Source organism: Cydia pomonella, chromosome 3 (genome assembly GCF_033807575.1).
Source record: "Cydia pomonella isolate Wapato2018A chromosome 3, ilCydPomo1, whole genome shotgun sequence".
NCBI lineage: Eukaryota > Metazoa > Arthropoda > Insecta > Lepidoptera > Tortricidae > Cydia > Cydia pomonella.
The window spans coordinates 7,874,963-7,894,172 of NC_084705.1; the positions used below are offsets into that span (position 1 = coordinate 7,874,963).

The window sequence follows — 19,210 nt, forward strand, 5'->3', positions numbered from 1 at the left end:
TTGAATACCACTTCGGCCCATAAAACATAATCCCGGAACCGTGGCATTGTTTCTGGCACTTATTGTTTCACGTCAATGCGAGGGCGAAATTTGTCTCCCGACTTGCTAAACGTTTTTGCTGACGCTACATTGTGCAAACTTGCAGAAACTAATTGTATTAAACGCCACCGGAATCCGCTTTTACTTTTAAACTTTTTGCAGCCACCTGCCGCTGCAGTTCGGAGAATGTGATATCTAATTTTATTAGTTCCGAAACCCTGAGCTCTGAATCATAATTTCGAAATCCTATCGGTTATCTGTCGTTTGTACGTAGTTACGAAATGTTAACAGAAAACGAGGCAGTAATTTTCTAAATTACACCTTTCCTCTCTACAATCTGACAGCCAGATTATAGGTAGGTATCTTTTGCTACAACTGTTTAGTAAGGTGTGCTACGAGCGGCTTAGCAATTCGTAGTTACTAGTTATACGCATGTAAAGGTATCAATTAACTTTAGATACCAACGTACGCCTATAAAATCATCTAGCACTTGTTTGCATCGAGCATAAAATTCTATTCAATTGCTTCTCTTTTACCCTAGTTATTGACGCTCGCTATATGCACAATATACACAAATGTAATAAGTATAGAATAAAAAAATAATGTTGAACTTACCAAATTGACTTCTCATCCAGGGGTAGAGTGGACTAGGCAGCGATGCGTTGGTGTTAGGCGGGGGCTGCTGGGGGGGAGGCTGCTGCGCATGCATCGGCTGCTGGTGCATGGGCGGCATCTGCGTCTGGTGCTGCATGTCGTCCACGGGGTACATGAGGTGCTGCTGGTGCCCCGGCACCCCGTGCTGCACCATGTGCTGCTGCGAGTGCATGTGGTGGGGCATCTGCTGCGCCTGCTCGAGCGGCGGGCTACCCGGCACGCCCGCGGGCGCCGCCGCCGCTTGCAACTTGCAGGATGTGTACGCTGGCGTCGCTTGGTGACCGTTCGGACCGTACCCGTCCTTAGGACCCATATGACCCATTTGGGACGGACTGTCCGGCCGGTAACCGTTCTGCTCCATTTGCGGGTAGTAACCCAACCGGTCGTAAGGTGGAAATCTAGGGTAGGGCATCCCCGGCGCTGGTTGGGCCGGGTAGTGGTGTTGCGCTGGCCGGAGCTGCTGGTCGCAGCCGTCCATCTCGTGCCCCTGCTGCGGCACCGCGCCGTAGTGCGCGTGCGCCTGCTGGTGCTCATGACCACCGTTCCGCATGTCTGGCATGTATGCGTTGGAGAAGTATGCCATGTTATCGCAGCTGTTGGCGCTCATCGCGGGCCCGCAGCCCGCGCGGCTCACGTCCGTATCTTCCGTTGCAGATTTTCGGCCTCCCGGGCCGACACTATCACCGTTCAATCACCACAAAAACACTTCGGATTCCATTCACTACACGGGCACGATCGATCTCACTTGCGGCTCACGCGGCGGACGGTGTCTCCTCATCGGATCCTCGGCGAATCTGGAATGGAAAGGTTAACGCACTTAGTCGATCTATTATTAAATTATTTTTCCAATAGTCAGGTATCGAGAGACGATTCTCGATCGATTGTTTGCTTTGGCGAGCTCGCGGCTAGATGTGCCAGAGTCAACACTCCGCCGCCTGACGGCAGACACAGACTGACACGTGTCCTAAAGCTGGGACACACACGAAGACATAAAACCTCATATGTTCCGAGTAAAACGCCTATTAGCGACAACCTGTCTGATACGGGCCCCCGTTTACCGCAGATAACTAAGCGGCGCATTCTTAGAAACGCGAGTCAAGTTCGAAGTCCGTCTTTGTCTGACTGACGGAACACCGTCTCCGAAAATGAGACAGGGATATGACATAGTGTCACGTCGCGTACATGTGGCTGACCCGCCGTCATAGCCTCGACATTTCCCAGCAGTTGATGGAGCATGAGTGACAGCCGCGTTTGGCCCGACGACATAACTTTACCCGGACGTTAATTTCTGTAGCGAGGCTAGAGTCGCCATTACCTCGGCGTTATCGTGGGATCTGGTTCAACAGGTTTTTAAGTACAAAATTTATTACGTACGTGGTTTATGTGACAGCTACCAGAATTTACCAAGTAACGAGAACAAAAAATGCAATGTACCGTCAGTTTCAGTCAGTTTACTTTACGCAGAAATAAAGTGTTATGTTTGAAGCGATGTCACTTACTGAGGGAGTTTTGGGACAACACGGCAAAGTCACATCAAAAAGTTTTGGACATGGATTGTTAAACTCATGTCAAAAGTAAAAAATACGTACAACACATTGCTGGAGTGGTGCCGCCCCTTGGGCCGGCGTAAGTTATTTAAAACCCAAAGTTCAAGCTTCATTAGCACCCGTAATGATGGCGGCGACTCTGAGACAATGTTCCTACAGAAAACATGCTACTGTTTATTTCATAACAGTGACAAAGAAAAATCAAACGAAATGGTTGTTTTACATTATTTATCCCTACACATTAAACTTGAAATCGTACAAGACGCTGGCAAGCATATTAATTCTTAGGTTTGCGTACACAGATTGATTACTATTTTCCAAACACTTTGAAGTCGTTACCTACGGAAACGTTGATGATGAATTTAACATAACAATGATTAAAACCATGGGTACTGCCTAAAAGTCTACAGATTTATTCATAAGCCACAACTCCCCAGCTACCAACCAAAACCATGGCTAGATATTTCGTAAATTTGCATGTTGAGGGATGAACAATTTAAATTTACGATTTTACCACCCTCCACGCGGGACAACCCTCACGATTTTTTTAATTTTCAATTTCCATTTGCATTCCACCAAGTAGATTGGACACACCAATCTGCGAATACCTACTGCGTAGGTACAGACGACCGGCTGATTTATGGCTTTTTGTTTATTTGAAATGCCTCGTTGTCTTTTTAATTTGTATTGGAACAGCGCAAGAAAAGCATATTGGCGTAATTACATCGTGTAAAATTGCAAAAGCAGCAAAAAACGGCCATACTAAATGGATTAGCACGAAGTGAAAATAATCTTATATACGATATTCTCACGTTTCAATTCATAAATTTTTTAATTCATATCATGAATAAATTTAATTTTTAGACTTGTTAACATAATTCTGATGTTGGGGTTGACTCATGTTTAGTGTTCGTTACCTTCAGACACAAAACCCGTTAGGGGTCTCAGCACTTAAATTTGATCTTGGCCGTTAAATATTTCGGAGCACAATCTCGGTTACAGTTTTTAATCTTTAGAACACGGACTAATGTTCTAGTCCGCAATTATTGCGCCGATAACATCTCGTGGCGGTTCAAGGAACATGTCTTTAGCGGCGCGAGCGCAGCTGAAATTAACAGTCTCACGTGATTTTGATAATTTGATAACGGACGACCGCATTTGATTTATTAGGGGTCGGCTCTCGGACACTTGTGCTCTCTCATGTTCTTTGAGGGCCAACTGTTATGGTTTCTACGAGAGATCTAATTATCTTTTTTTAGAAATAACTGTGCATGTGTGTCTTACAGAACTGTCATGTCAACTAGATTATGGAGCGACGAAATACGACGTCAAATAAAAACTATCAACGGGAAATAAATTGAAGCGTTTTATGTATCTGCTGAATGAAATGTTTAAATATTTTTTACGTGTCACTAAACCCAAATTTATGCGCTCGATTTCATTTTTATATACAAAAATCTGTTTTATCAGCTTCATTGAGGAATGAGTGTTAGTATATCATTTGAAATAGTCCGAGAGACGTAAAAAATGTTAAAATATTCGATAACTCGTCGTACATCGTGTTTAGAGCCTGGCCGATAAATCAACTAAAATAAGGCCGCGTAATAGACTCGCGGCCAAATTAAAAAGAATATTAATATGATTTCGCGTAAGTCGGGCCGGGGTTGTTAATCACGGGATGATCAAAGGGGGTATTTCGGGAAATTCCCAGCGCCTGTATTTATCATTTCCACTATTTGTCAATTAAAGAGCTATTGTGGGAGCACAAAGTGGTTCTGATTTATTTGTGTATCGGTTCTGGAACGAGCTGCCGGTGGAAAGAGCACGGAAACTCCTCCTTTTATTTACGATCAGAATAGTAGTTTGATATAAAAAGTTTAGGAAGAATTAAGTGATTATTGCGTAGTTTATTGGGACGAAGTTTTTTTAGTAGATTTTACTGCTAATTTCATGGCCTACATTTGGTTTTGATTTTCCCACTTTTGAACTTGTCTATTGATTACAGAGGTAGGTACGGTCACATCTGAAAATATCTATACGAAATAACTGCCATAAATATGTATACTCGACTTTATTGCCCATATGTTAACCCTTAATTTGGCACAGACCAAAATACTGTACACTCTTTTTGAAAAAATTTAGGTAATTTTTTTTTTAGTAAACTTGACATATTTTAAATCTTATGTTATTATTTGCATAATTACAAATTAGGGAAAAAATATTTACTGCACTAGCAACACTGACAACTGTCAGTTGTGAACCAAAATGGCGAGCAAGCGGTCGACGCTGCGTTGTATCCAGGTATTTATTGTGTTTATTCATATTTTAACGCAAAAATTAACAAGCTTATGCATTATTTCATGTTGTGATATCCTAACTAACTTTATACAATAAATAACTACTCGGCATGTTACATATTCTTAGCGTAACAAGTGCGTAAACACACGTGTACAGTATTTTGGACAAAACATTATGTATGGCATGTTGGTGTTTGAAGAACTAGTACAGTATTTTGGACAAAACATTATGTATGGGATGTTGGTGTTTGAAGAACTAGTACAGTATTTTTGACAAAAGTTTATGGTGTGAGAGTTAAATCATGTTTGATTAGTCAAGTATTTTTGACAAAAAGCTATGCTTTGGTAACAATATTTTGGGTGTATTTGTTGGGTTGCCATAATAATTTGCTGCGATTGATGTGTGAGAATGTCATTGTTTCACTACTACTAGCACGTACTAACTTTCAATTATGCTGTTTTTTCCATAGGTATTATTTTATAATATTTTTTTGTATCATTTACATCGGGGTGGTTTGAATAGCATGCTTTTTTGTTTTCTTTTTAGGGCTTGCGGTCTAAACGAATATTAGCGTTAGTGCCTAGTAAAAATGCAGAGTCTGAAGTAAGCGGGTCATCTGACTCTGATGACGAAAGTCAAGAAAAAAAAGCCATTGCGGAAAGATATGTATCGCCATCTTCGTCAAGTGCTCCGTCAATCAATTCGTCGTTAGAGAGATTGAACATTAGTTCACCATTTGAAGAACTTGACGGTGACGGAGACACTAATACAACAGGTGCCCTTCCGCAAGTTTCACAGAATCCACCATCCGATACGGGAAGTGTAAACTATGTTCAGCCACCGTCATTATTAAGCCTTCCTTCCGTGTCATCAATTCAAAATCCACCATCAGTGACTACCTCATTTATACTGGACCAAGTCGAGCCAGTTAGCCCTCTGATTTCTATTCCTCAAAGATCCCGCCGCCAGTCTCGACCCACTACTCGTACGCCACGGCGTGAGTCTAATGTTACACCCAATACGCGATCTAACCGTACAAAAAGGCAGACTACAGCCCCGAAACGTGTAGCCAAGAAAAAAAAAATGAACATTAACTTTAAATGGACTAAAAAACAGTTTGAATATCGTGCAGAGTTAGGCGATGATAATTTCCAAAGTCCACTTCCTGAAGGCAACAAAACTGCTCTAAGTTATTTCTTTGATTTTTTCTCGCAGGATATGTTTGAACAAATATGCAACATGACGAACTTGTACTCTGTGCAAAAAAGGGGTCGATCAGTCAATTTAACGGTCGAAGAACTAAAAAGTTTCTTAGCTATCAAGATTATGATGGGAATAGTAAGCATGCCATCTTACCTTGATTATTGGCGCACCGAAACAAGGTATGCACCGATCGCAGATATTATGACCCTGAAGCGATACCAGCTATTAAGGAGTTGTATCCATTTTGTGGACAACGACGATGCCAACAATGATCCTTACTTTAAAATTAGCTCTGTGGTAGAAAAAGTACGCCGAAATTGTCTTGCTGTCGAGGAAGAAAAGCGGTTCAGTATTGACGAAATGACAATACCTTACAAAGGTACGAAAGCCGGAAAAAAAAGACAATATAACCCAAGAAAACCTAGAAAATGGGGATTTAAAAACATTGTTAGAGCTGGTGCATCAGGCTTTATATATGATTTCTTTCTGTATACTGGTCAAGATGAATTTGAAGACTGCGGTTTCACTGAGGAAGAAGCAGCTTTAGGTTGGGGTGCCAAAGCAGTTTTACGACTTTGTAAAACTATAAAAAATAAACCTTGCGTCGTATATTTTGATAACTTCTTTTCCTCGTTGGAGTTAATATACCATCTGAGGCACACGTATGGTATTTTCAGCCTTGGTACGATGCGGTCTAATAGACTGCGAGACTCTCAAACTCACTTAAAGACCGACAAGGAGTTAAAGGCTCAAGGCAGAGGTGCGTTTTGCCAGACAACCTGCAACGAAAACAAAGTCGCAGTCGTAAAATGGAACGACAACAAATGCGTTGTTTTGGCAAGCAGTTATTCTGATGCTTACCCTTTGTCGACCGTGAAGAGATACTGCAAAATTAAAAAACAGAAAATAAATGTGCAGTATCCAAACATTGTGGAGCATTACAACGCCCATATGGGCGGCGTAGATTTAGCAGACATGCTAGTCGCTCTCTACCGCACTGAAATGAAAACAAGAAGGTGGTACCTGTCAATATTTTCACAGATTATTGACATATGTGTCAACAATGCATGGTTGATGTATAGAAGAGACAGTAAGAGAAAAGGAATAAAGAAGTACTTAGGTTTGAAGCAATTCCGGCTGCAGATATATCAAGGGTTACTCAAAGCAGATAAGCGAGCATCAGGTTTAGTACCAACAGTAACGGATGTAATTCGAAAACCCAACCGCATCCTTCCTGTTGATGATGTCAAATATGATGGCTTAGACCATTTACCAAACTTTTTGGACACATACGGCCGGTGTTCTTACTGCAAAAACGGTAGAACTGATGTACACTGCATTAAATGCAACGTACGATTGTGTTTAGTACGAAAGCGCAACTGTTTCTACACTTTTCATAAAAACTGAACAGTTTTGAAACGTCATTTTTAATTTGAAAACGTTTTTCATGCATGACTTTCTCACTCTGTCGTGTTATTTTGATTAAATATGTAAAAATAGACATGGTTTTTGATTTCGTTTTTTGTCCTACTATGCAACTTGTTAAGTATAATTGACACTTTTATTTGAGATTAGTTTGAAGAGCATTGGTTTTTGTCAATTATACTGTACATACGATTTCCATGAAAGCCTTCAATGAATATTTTTTTAATTATTTTTTTTGCCATCTTTATGGCATAAATAAGAAATATAAATCAATAGAAAATATAAATTTAACATTTTTTTGTCCTGCGAAATTAAGGGTTAAGGTAGTGTATACATATTTTTGGCAAATTTTTCGTATCAATATTTTCAGACGTGACAGTACCTATCAATAACTTGAATGTTCAGACTATAACATAAATTTTATATAAGTACCTATTTATTATATTCATTGCTAGTCTACCCACGTAATCAAGCCGAAATGCCAAGTTAGCGATTACCAACAAACTTTTAAAGAACAGTCGAAACTCAAAATTTTATATGTATAATACTCATTACAATGTATACAACACTTGAAGGTATATTACAAATTAGTAAAAACGCATCTGTATCCGCGGCTCCAGCCCTCAAAGGGCAGTAGTGTGGGAACATCCATTACGCCACGCACTCCTATTAATCTCCTTTCGTCTCTTCTGATCTCCTCCGATTATCTCCCGACTCAGTTTCGACTAATTTATTAATTATACTGTCTTGAGGTTTTATTTGAACGTTTCTAATTTTACCGCGAAGTTAATAGATGTCTGAAATACACGTGTACGATGAAACTGCTGAATAAGTGTTTTACCTTAAAGTTGTAATTGCAATATTAAATTTATTTATCAACTTGAGCAAGGACTTAAATATTGAAGCAAATTGCGAAAAGCCACATGAGTAATATTTACTGATCAAAATAAATTCAAAACAATTATGCATTGACTGTTTGCAGTGTCGGAAACTACCGAAAGTGTCTGTTCATCATATTTCCTTGTATGCAAATTTACGATGGGTTATGTAAACTAAAATTAAAATTGCATACATTATGTGTGGTCACGCATCGTCCTGTTGTTTTCATAGATTTTCACTGAATTATCTTTAGTGCACTTAATGAATTAAAGATTTTTTAGAAAGAAAACGTAAGTGCAGTTACTAACGTGAAAATACTAAGAAAAAATAATGTAATAAACCATAAGGTAATAAGATCTATAAAATATGTCCAAATTTAATTGGATTATTCTTATATTAGGCAGATATATAAGTCCCTATTACAATGAGTATGCGGTCACAAAAGAGGTAACAGAGGCCAACTTGCGAAAAGTAAAGCGGAATAAAAGTCAAAAGGCGAAGTACTTAATAGCTGAAAGAGCAATCAGGATAATGAGAGATTTGTGACTTACGGCCCGATTCGAAGAATGATTAGGACACATTTAAGATCTTGGAAAGATCCTTAAAAGATCGATAACTAAACGACATGTCAATATTGACGTTTATTTGGATTCCGCTGTGATCCCAATAAGATCTATCTTCGATATTTCTAATGTCAAAGTGACATTGCTTGCCCGAATCGAACTGCTTCTGTCAATTATATACGACATACAAACGATATCTAAATGAGAACTTATCTAAACGTAGGGCTAATATTGTCGGCTCTTTATCATTTGTCACCATGCCTGTCACGTTCTAAGAAGTATGTAAGTGCGAAAGTGACGGGCATAGTGACAAGCGATAACAATGGAACCATGCTGCCACTGCTGAACTTATCGTTATCGTTTCTCATTCTTCAAATCGCCGTTAGCAATTGGATACCTACACATGGAAACGTATGCCATGACTGCTCAACGAAATAGATCATTCACAATATGCATACCGATTGGTTCCTGTGGTAACTTATTTACAATAGACACATCTGTCAAGTATTTACAACAGAGTAGAGCCATATCTCTCTTCAAAAACACGCATGTACTCGATCCTCGCCTCATGAAAAATTATGAACCCCAAAATTACAGAACTTGCCTGATTAAATTTAGAAGTTGGGCGGGTAATTACAGTAACACGGCATTTCACTCAGCGGACCCCGGCGGGGTCGTTGCCGAGTTTTTGATGACGAAAAAACTGTCACCGCCCGAAGTGTTCATTCCGCTGTAATGTTTTTATTTTTAGGCATGTGGGTTGAAAATTTGATTTATGTTTTGAAATTATTCGCGGTAATTTTTGACATGTGAGAATTTTATACGGAATTATTTATGGTACATTTACAACATTAAATTCATTTTACATAAGCCGAAAGTGAAATAATAAAAAGTAACTCTATTGATTGTCACTTCAATGAAACGGTTTACTCATTTGACTGGTTTTTCGGTACTCAAGTGTCGTTTGGAATACATCGCTCTGTTCTGTAGGGAAAATACCGTTTGTTGCCTGCTTCTACTTCAATCGGTTTTTTGTATTGTTTTATTTTACAAAGACTAATGATCTTAATTACTATATTTATACTTATTCCTATCTTGAATGTAACTTGATATTTGAAAAATATGTTACATTTCAATTTATAGATTAGTAAGTATGTTTTACCGTAGTTAAGAGTCGGACTATGCCAAATTTTCCTACCAAGTGCTACGTCAGGGGGATGTATGCATTGTTACTACCAAGTCAGTGCAAAGTTAGCGTGTTCGGAGTCCACAGACTACCTACCTACTCGATTATTGGGTGTATTCATCCGATAGATACTGCACGTGGATGCAAATATCCTAAACGCAGCAGGAATCTGTTAATCAAAGCGCGCGATCAATTAAGAGCAGCAATCAAAATGGCGGGCAATCCCGGCCTGCCATCAAAGGCGCGTCAGACACAGGTAATGTCCGATATCTTGCACACATAATGGATTTTGTGAACTTGGGTCGTTAATAGATTGGAGTATATATTTACACACTACACAGGTAGGAGAAATATCGACATAATGGAAGAGCATTATGTTAAAATTGTAACATTGCCGAACGAGTGCTTTCATTATCTCATATATACTTACATTGTGGATTTTGTGATTACAAGATTATTAGTACACTACCTACAAGTATTGAGGAAATCTAAATATGAACAAAATGCTAAAAAATACATAATTCTTTTCAGATTCGGAAGCCACACGCCTGATTTCTCTGCAATTTTTTTTTCTTCTGGCATTGAAAGTGCCACTATAGTGTTGTGTTTCACAAGCTTTTATTTAGCTTACCATGTTTGTTATTTGTTTGTTCGGGTCAGCTCTTCCTAGCTAAATTAGACCCACTTCATATTATTCTTCACATCTTCATACACAGAATTATATGTAAGTTGGATTACAACGCAATATTATGGTATCATCGAGCTGATCTGACGATGGACACAGGAGGTGGCCACATTGAAAATTCTCGAAATAGTTTTGATAAAGAACTTCTTTCAGGCATATTTTACAAAACAAATAAGGTTTGTCTCAAAATGGTTTATGTACCTAATGGTATTATTATGACTTAAGGTAAATTTCACTTTTTATGTACTTTTAGCAATAAATGAAGATGGAGTAAAGTTTAAGAACTAAAAATACCGATATAAAATGATTGGAATAAAACATTTAGTGCCAATGTGGAAATACTGACCTGTTTAAAAACAGAATAAATTCTTCCAACAAACACTTTAGAATTTAAGAAGCATTATACAAAGCGATTTTGTATAAATATATGTTATTATCAATTGTCGATATAATATTTTGCTACGTCACTTTAGTATAAGTGGCCGGAGTTATCCCAAGTTTGCTAATAAGTATCAATTTCCTGTTGAAAAAAAAGTGCAGTCAGCGATAAAATCTTGTACCAAAATTGTAATTATCGAACAAAAAACGTATTGTACTTATTGACAAATGAATCATTAGTACAAATAATCATAAAAAAAAACGATGTAAACACCCATTGATCTACCATATCTCTTATAGGATAAGTAACGTCTATGTGTTAATCGCGCAATTACGAAGCTCTGTATCTGTTGACCACACTAATTGCATTACAACTAGATAAGGACTAATGACTGCACGTTAGCTTGACAGGTGTTAATTTAATCGCGGCATGATTAGCAGTGTTTCAATTAAGTGATAGTAATTATTGAATGGTCTGCTAGAATAGAGGTGATTTTTTTCTACATATTGTCACAGAATATCGGTTAGGTACCCTACACTAAATCCGTCGAAAATGGGAAATAGTAGTTTTTTATCGCTCTTCAATATAGAAGTTCTTGGAGTATCTCAGATGAGATTTAAACATACCAATCCCACCAACCCAGTTTAAATCAGGAGGGATAGGCAGTATAGTTTTTGTTCCTCTTTGTATCTGTATATTTTTTGCAAAGAATAAACTATTTCTATTTCTTATTTCATCCGGTTTAAGTACAAGATGAAAATTACATAGGTACAGAATTCCTCTTGACCCAGTGTTTGTCTTACCCACCTGACCCATTACTGGTTTGCCTGAGTATTGGTTTCGTCCATTCTCGGTAAGCAATTCAAATGAACCTGCATTGCTAAGAAGTAATCATCCACTTTAACTAACTCAGAAAATAATCTACGAAGTTTGAAAGAATCACAAGCTATGCCATCAAAAGCAAAAATAACTACTTATTGGTTATTTTCTAGAGCACTCAACCAAAGTACCTACGCATCACGTTAGGCACCTTTTCAGGTCTTGCTTACTTTGTATCGCCATCATAATTTCAAACTTGGTTGTTTTCTTCGATTGGCAACATGGCTAGCGTCTCCAAAGCAGGCCTCTCCTACAAATTTGCATGGTTGTTTATCCGCCAGGCCGGCGCCCGAATCATATTCGTTTAATTAACATTGCTATCATACCAGCTAATTGTTATATCGTGCGGAGCTGATTTATGGCCCTACGGACGCCGACACCTTTGTAATTGCGGCATTCTAACATCGCTTGCATACGTTCGAACAATAGGATGCGCGGACAGTATCGAGGATGTCCTCGTATCGCACCAATATGTGACAAACAAATTACAACCCTGTCACTTTGTGTTAGAGATTATATTTAATACTGATGATGAAATGTCATACGAGGCTTTGAAAGTTAAGTTAGCGTATACATATTGCTTGGATAGTTCTACATTTATTTGACAAGTTGCTCTATTGCATTAAACTACTAAAACTATATGGATTAATTCATAAATAAGCAATTCCACTAATAATCACTTATTATTACCAATTTACTTAATTACAGGTTTTCAAAGCGCTTTAATTATAGCGCCATCTGTTATAAAAAGACGTAACTTTTGAGAGGCTCCATCTGTGGTATTTAATCAGAACTCTGTCGATATGCAGGTAGCATCGTTTAGTTAACTATGCCGCGGTTGTGTAGGGTATCGGGGTGAACTTAAAAGCTCGTTCGTTAAGTTTGAGACGCGTCACAGATAAGATAATAGTAGAACTTGTTTGTTTTTTTTTGTTGAAATTTTTTTTTTGAGAGAATTAATAAACCATGATCAGTTTGTTTTCAAAATATTATATCGGTAGGATTTCATGTGATTTTATTAGAATTCAGTTACATTTCGATCTTGTTAGAAACATAAGTACAAATGTATAAGTATGAAATTCGGCAATTATGCATGCTGCATGCAAAAAAGAATTAATTTAGACATTTATATTTAGGCAACGAATATGATTTAGACAAATACTCCAACCCTTTAAGGAAAAGGTGAAAGTTGAAACAGGAAGGCAGAGCATCTAAAAGTCGATTAAAATTCCGATCGTGGACTGCTCCCGCTCCATTGAATAATTCGGAACGCTTTCTGAATGGCTATGGCGTGCAACCCTACGCACGTTTGCTTTCTCTTGGGTAACTATTTACACTGTTGGGAGTTTTGTTTTTATTTATATTTATTGTATTGTAGAAATATAATAGTAAATAAGTAGTTATTTGCTTTACAAGGGGGCAAAGTTGTTGTTTAACCGCTCGTGCTATTGATACCCGAGCAAAGGAAAGATGCCAAAATTGTACCACGAACGTAGCGAGTGGTTCGAAAGGTAAAATCTTGAGCGTTGCGGGGGTTTCAAATTTTAGTCACGTTTTAATTTTAAGCTTTTATTGATAATACAAAACGTTCAGATACCGGACAATAAGATAAAAAAATATGCCGAGGAATTGGAAGAATAAACTTTTTTTGAGTCAGTTAAAATTAGTAATTGGATAATTTTAACATTCTGTAAACTACAGCAAGTAAAATAGTTTTAAATATTTAAATCTAGAATTCGCCTGTGGATGTTATTCGTAAGTATAGAACTTTATTCATTTTAGAAATCAGTTAAAATGTAGCCAAAGTCTGGTAAAAATCTAAATTAAATAACAGAAAAACACATTTTTCCTGCATAATAGTTAATCACTTTAAACACATCCAAATGAAATTGTTATGAGAAGTTCAATTAGGAAAAAAAAGCTTTTTTACACGGTGCCTATTTACCTACTTTCAAATAATTTGGCCAATTATTCCTGTCGCAAAAACAAACGTGATACAGACCCGTAATTACGCAATGACAAAGCGCATAGAAACCAAGTGAAAATACTTTTTTATATAAATATTTTTGAATGCTGCTTATTCTACATCTACAGGCAAGCGAAGCAAGCGTAACATAAATTTTTTTGGTGTTACACTAAGTCTTAGACTATTAAGATTCATTCTACTAACACTTGGATTATGTTGGTCCGAAATAAACATTTTTTTTTACATAAGTAACCAAACATCGCTTGCGCATACCTAATCTAAAATGAAAATTCCTTACACCATTTCAATTGTCAAAAGCTCAATAAGTTCTTAGTTCAGTGGAAGCGTGGCGACCAAACGATGATGAACGGTTTTCATCGTTCACTTCCGGCGCCAGACCGGAAGTCCACAGATACCGCCCGCTTGCCCAGCGCGTAAATTAACTCACTCACAGACAGCTTCCGGTGAGGTTTGATAGCGTTTCTATATTTTTAAAATGGATTTTGTGAAAGAAATTCCGGTTGAATTTGAATCATAATATTTCGAGAATACTTGAGTCGTTTTTAATTATTTATTTACAATTGCTAATAATATAAGTTACATGTCGCTACATTTTTCTATTACTCATTGAAAATAGAATATTTAATGGTAATAAATACTTAAAAATATTTAGAATGAAATAGAGTCAAACCAAGATAAGTTGGCGGCGATTTTGATATCCCAGACGGTGCACGTGTTATTTTAAACGTCAAACTTCTATGAAATTATGACGTTTATTTGACACTTGCACCGTCTGGGATATCAAAATCGCTGCCAACTTATCTTGGTCTGACTCTATCGCACATTTCATTAAATTAGGCCATCGGTCCGTAAAATATTCTGTGGTATGGGGGTAAAATAATAAATAGGTCCGAAAAATATTATGTGGTGTGGGGGTAAAATAATAAATAGTTCCGTAAAATTTTCAGAGTCGGTACGAAGAATGTACCAGTTTGTATTTTCATCGCTTCACCTGCTAGGAATAATTGTAAATTGGGGTAAACACAGTTTCCCAACCTTGGTGAGGACCCATCGAAATATAGGCAAACTATAAGCCCACTATGTTGTCATGACTTATCCTCGTTACGCCCAGGGCAATTTTTGTGTTTTTGAATTTTGAACTTTTATTTGTAGTATAAGAGATCAAAACTCGATTTTGATTTGTACTTTTACAAGTTACGTATACGACGATAGCGTATCAAGCTAATCCAAATTTTCTTGAATTTTTACGATAACGTACGTGGGCAGCGAATCAGAAATAGGTCGGCAGAAAACAAGTTTCAGGTATTCTTGTATTAACAGCCATAAATCTTATTATTAAATCGCCCTTAAGGTCACACAGCTAAATAGCTGCGCGGCCCTTCACGCACTATTAATTTAGACACTGTCACAAACTGAGAAGGGTTAAGCCTCGCGATTATGGAATTTAAATTTTCGCGTAAACACACGGTTTTATCAATAACTTGATTGGAATTTAGCTTGGTTTTGAATTATAAATGGGGCTTTAGTAATGAAAAGTAGTTATTTTTGGTACTATTTCAGTTTAATGATAATAATTATGCACTTTGGCACGACTCAAATGTGGATATAAAAAGTAACTAGTTTTAAATTGTCAATAAGCTTTTAAATGCGAGTACAAAATATGACCATACTAGTCTATTTTAAATTAGTATTTTTTCTATAAACAAGTCAGTTCGTCATCAAACATCAATTTGATCTACATTAGAAGGTAAATTCCTAAACATCAAGAAAAATGAGTCAGAATTAATTCAAATAGCCGGTCTAGATAAAACATCATCACGGCCAATATAAACTATCATCTTCCATCAAAACTAAATAAAATAATGCAAAATGAACTTTATAAGTATTACTATAAACAAGCTTCTCGCAATGAAATAAAAATAAAATATCAAACTTCAATGGAAATACAATGCAATATAAACTTTGATACCAGCACCATCTCTGACGTGCTTGACGAACTAAATGAAAAGTAGTTTACGAAACTTTTAAAACTCGCACGCCGCTGACCTCTGTCGGTGAGTAGTTAAACTAAGTAGCTTTCTAAATGACTCACGCGCTGCTATTTTATACTAGATGGCATTAATAAGTCAAACACATTCTGTATAGTAAGCAGCATTTAAAAAATGTTGTATAAATATATTAAAAAAAGGTAATTACACATATTTATATTTCAACAATTTTATTTTATTTAAGACTGTTCTTATAAGAATTTGCATACCAATTAATAGAAACTAATTCAATGAAATTCGACTCTATCCAATGAGAATATTTGCTTCCCATTGTCATGCAACACCTGTGATCATCGTGACCTTATATTATTGTTAATTTCGTTCATTTGTTTAAATATTTCAACGCGTAAATTAATAATTTGTATTAAGAAAATACTGAATACGTTTAACTTGAGAATATTGAATGCCCAATGTTATTGAGTTGATTCGGCTTATTGAGGAAAATCTTATCAGATTATTAGCTAATTGTTCTTGCTAACTTGTTGGAATATTTAATGTATAGTTTGATACATATGTCCGGAATCAATCAATCTTATAGGTACTATAAAATAACACAGAAAGAGAACATTCTTATGTTTACTACCTATCTGTTTTGTTTTAGTTCACACTAGAGGTCTATCTACTTATAATACAATTTGTAGATACAAAATAAATACCATGTTACATGAATTTTAATTCTAAACACATTTTAATTAATTCAACGCTGAAACGTGACTCATAGCCAATAATCCATTCGCCCTAAAATTTAAATTTGGAATTCCGTCGATCGATCCAAAAAGGACTGACCGATAGGGATGGGATGAGCTTCGTCTGTCGAGATTTTTTGTGCGATTTTTTTCAACGTTATTATTATGAGAAAAAATGCGGAGTCAGTAGAGCGGAACGTGGGGTGGGGGCATGACGAGGGTTCCCCGTTTGATTGAAGCGGGAGGTGGGCGGGGCGGTGACGTCACGGTCTCATAATAGGCCGTGCAATGGCCGCCGTATATCAGCTAGCTTGCACTTGAACTATATCTGTTGAGACCATTGATGAGTGATAGTGGTACTGATTTGAGAAAAAGTCGATTGATATTAACAGTGCGAAAATATTTTTTGTAAATAAGTAGCTTTTAGAGACGTCAAAAATGGTAAGTATATTCAATACCATTTTCTCAATGTAGGTAGCTACAATTTTACACCTTAGCTACAGCAATTAGTGTATCTTTCGATTCTAAACCGGAGTGGCATGTTAAAGTTGCTGTTATTTATTATTATAATTTTATATTTTCATAAAAAATACTTACAGCGTTACTTATTTCCAGCAAATTAGTTACAAAAAAGTAGTTACATTACAACCTAGGCATAGGTGTATCTGCCTGTTAGGTGTAGGTAGGTGAGTAAAGAATGTGACTTAAATACTTATATATATTTTTAATACCATTTTGAAGTTATTTATTTGATAAATGGTTTTTGACTTAGTGATGTCTCACACCGCACCGATCAAGATAGCACAAACAATCAAACTTGACACAGCTCCAAGATGTTCCAATCCAAGCTAACATAAAATAAATTATTCATAACTCTTGAAATGCGACCAATAACATTAAAAACAGCGTTATAGCGCTAAAAAGCGTTAGCAAGCGTGCCGATGGGCGGAGCGTGCGTTGCGTGCCAGAGCGCACTTAGCGCGGGAACACCTAGCAGCATGGCACATCACATCACTAGAGCTACGCCTCTTGCTTGCCTGCCAGCATTTAAATATTTTTTTCTTAATTCCACGTTTGAATTCAAGGAGTTATTGCTGATGATGAAAAGCCGGTAGCTACATAGCAACGGTTTTTCCATCCAGTCAGTGATTTTTTCTTCAATAATGGAACGTCTTCTTAAATCTCGCATGATCGTTCAAGATACAAATATTTTAGAATTTAGTTCGTTATTTAAATTAGGGGAACAGAGTTCGAAATATCTCACAATCTTGCTATCACTAGGCTACTCCTCTTGCTTGCTTGCCAGCATTTTTTCTTAATTCCAAATTTGAAACTAAGAAGTTATTTCTGACAGCAAACAGATACCCACATAGAAATTGGATATACAGAAACGTTACCAACAACTTAGTTCTCTTAGTAACTCCATAAACAACCAAGAAATTGTTACTTCTCTTGTAATTTAAGTAGGATTTTACTAGGATCTTCTCTAGAAAATAAAATCTGTCAATAGCTGAAAAATTAGCTAACTTATATGGCCACGTTAACTTTTTTTATTATAATTAGTTAATACTACAAGTGTCTGTAATTCTGTGATTTGAAAAAGTCAGAAGTAGACAGTCTTAATGCCTAACATTTAAATATGACTTGTTCATTAAATGTCAAGAGCAACTGTAAACTAATAAGGATGATTATTTAACTAGTAATAAAGCATAAAAACTAATTACGAACATGCTTAATCAAGAACAGTGCAGGTACAACAGCGAATGAACAAAACAAACAATCTATAAGTACGATTAATACATTGTTTGGACAATTGTTGTCTCGCGTCAGAGGCGATGTCGATATACCTTGAAATTAATACAATGTTTATCTATTAGGTAATGATGAAACTAGTTTAAAGTTTGTTCCAATTTTTACCCTTGAGATGAAATTAAGGGCCGATACACCGAAACTAAAAGCAATAGGTGGGTTTTCAATTGTTCTTAGCTTTTCGAATACCGCTGTTTGGTCTCTAAGGCACTTAATTGGATTGCTGTAAAATGACCTAGGAGCCATTGTTATGCTATTAAAAAGTTAACGTAAGGTGTGTCGATGTCATTTAAGCACTGGTACTGGTACACTAAATTTCTTAATTGACCTATTAAGTAATTCAGAACTACGAGTAACGAAGGCTAAACTTTAGCACCTCTCTAAAGAGATCATTAATTTAAATGATTTATGCACAAATGTGACTCAAAAAATTGCTGGCAAGAAGGTCAAAAGGATTATAAAAATATATGATATAGATAAAGGTGCTGACATTTAACGTAGCGATGCAATGGCGACATTAACGTGACCTTGTTTATTCGCCCACCCCACTAGTACATTATTCATATGGCCGATCTGCCCTGAAAATCAGGGTTCATTAGAAAAAACTAGAATAAGATACAATACATTTCAGCTGCGGGTAAAAGCGATACGCGGGGTTTTATTATTTATTTGAAAAGTGACCTACAAGTAGGTGAAATTATGATCGAGAAATATAGAGGGCCCAGAGCCAAGGCCGGCATTTGAAGTTTTTTTCTTTTATAAATAAATAGGGGACATTTACACAAATCATCCTAGCCTCAAACTTAAGCAAAGCTTGTACTATGGGTACTAGGCATCGATATACAAACACTTATATAGATAAATAAATACAAATATCTGTTTTCATCGTACAAATACATGCCTTTACCGGGATTCGAACCCAGGACCATCGGCTTCATAGGCA

The 19,210-nt window shown here is 36.8% G+C and overlaps 2 protein-coding genes across 8 annotated transcripts in view; one reads left to right on the forward strand and one right to left on the reverse strand.

The window, feature by feature from the left end:
- LOC133515977 (homeotic protein antennapedia) overlaps positions 1-19,210 on the reverse strand; it is a 243,704-nt gene that overhangs the window by 21,803 nt on the left and 202,691 nt on the right. For all 7 annotated transcript variants that reach the window (XM_061848632.1, XM_061848631.1, XM_061848630.1 and 4 more), the window contains one exon: positions 655-1,487. In XM_061848632.1, coding sequence (XP_061704616.1) covers positions 655-1,300 — 646 coding nt within the window. In that variant the 5' untranslated portion in view covers positions 1,301-1,487. The remainder of the gene's footprint in view (positions 1-654; positions 1,488-19,210) is intronic.
- Positions 5,610-7,148, forward strand: LOC133516625 (piggyBac transposable element-derived protein 3-like). Its single transcript, XM_061849639.1, has one exon. It carries the CDS (start codon positions 5,622-5,624, stop codon positions 7,146-7,148), a length of 1,527 nt encoding a protein of 508 aa, XP_061705623.1. The 5' UTR covers positions 5,610-5,621.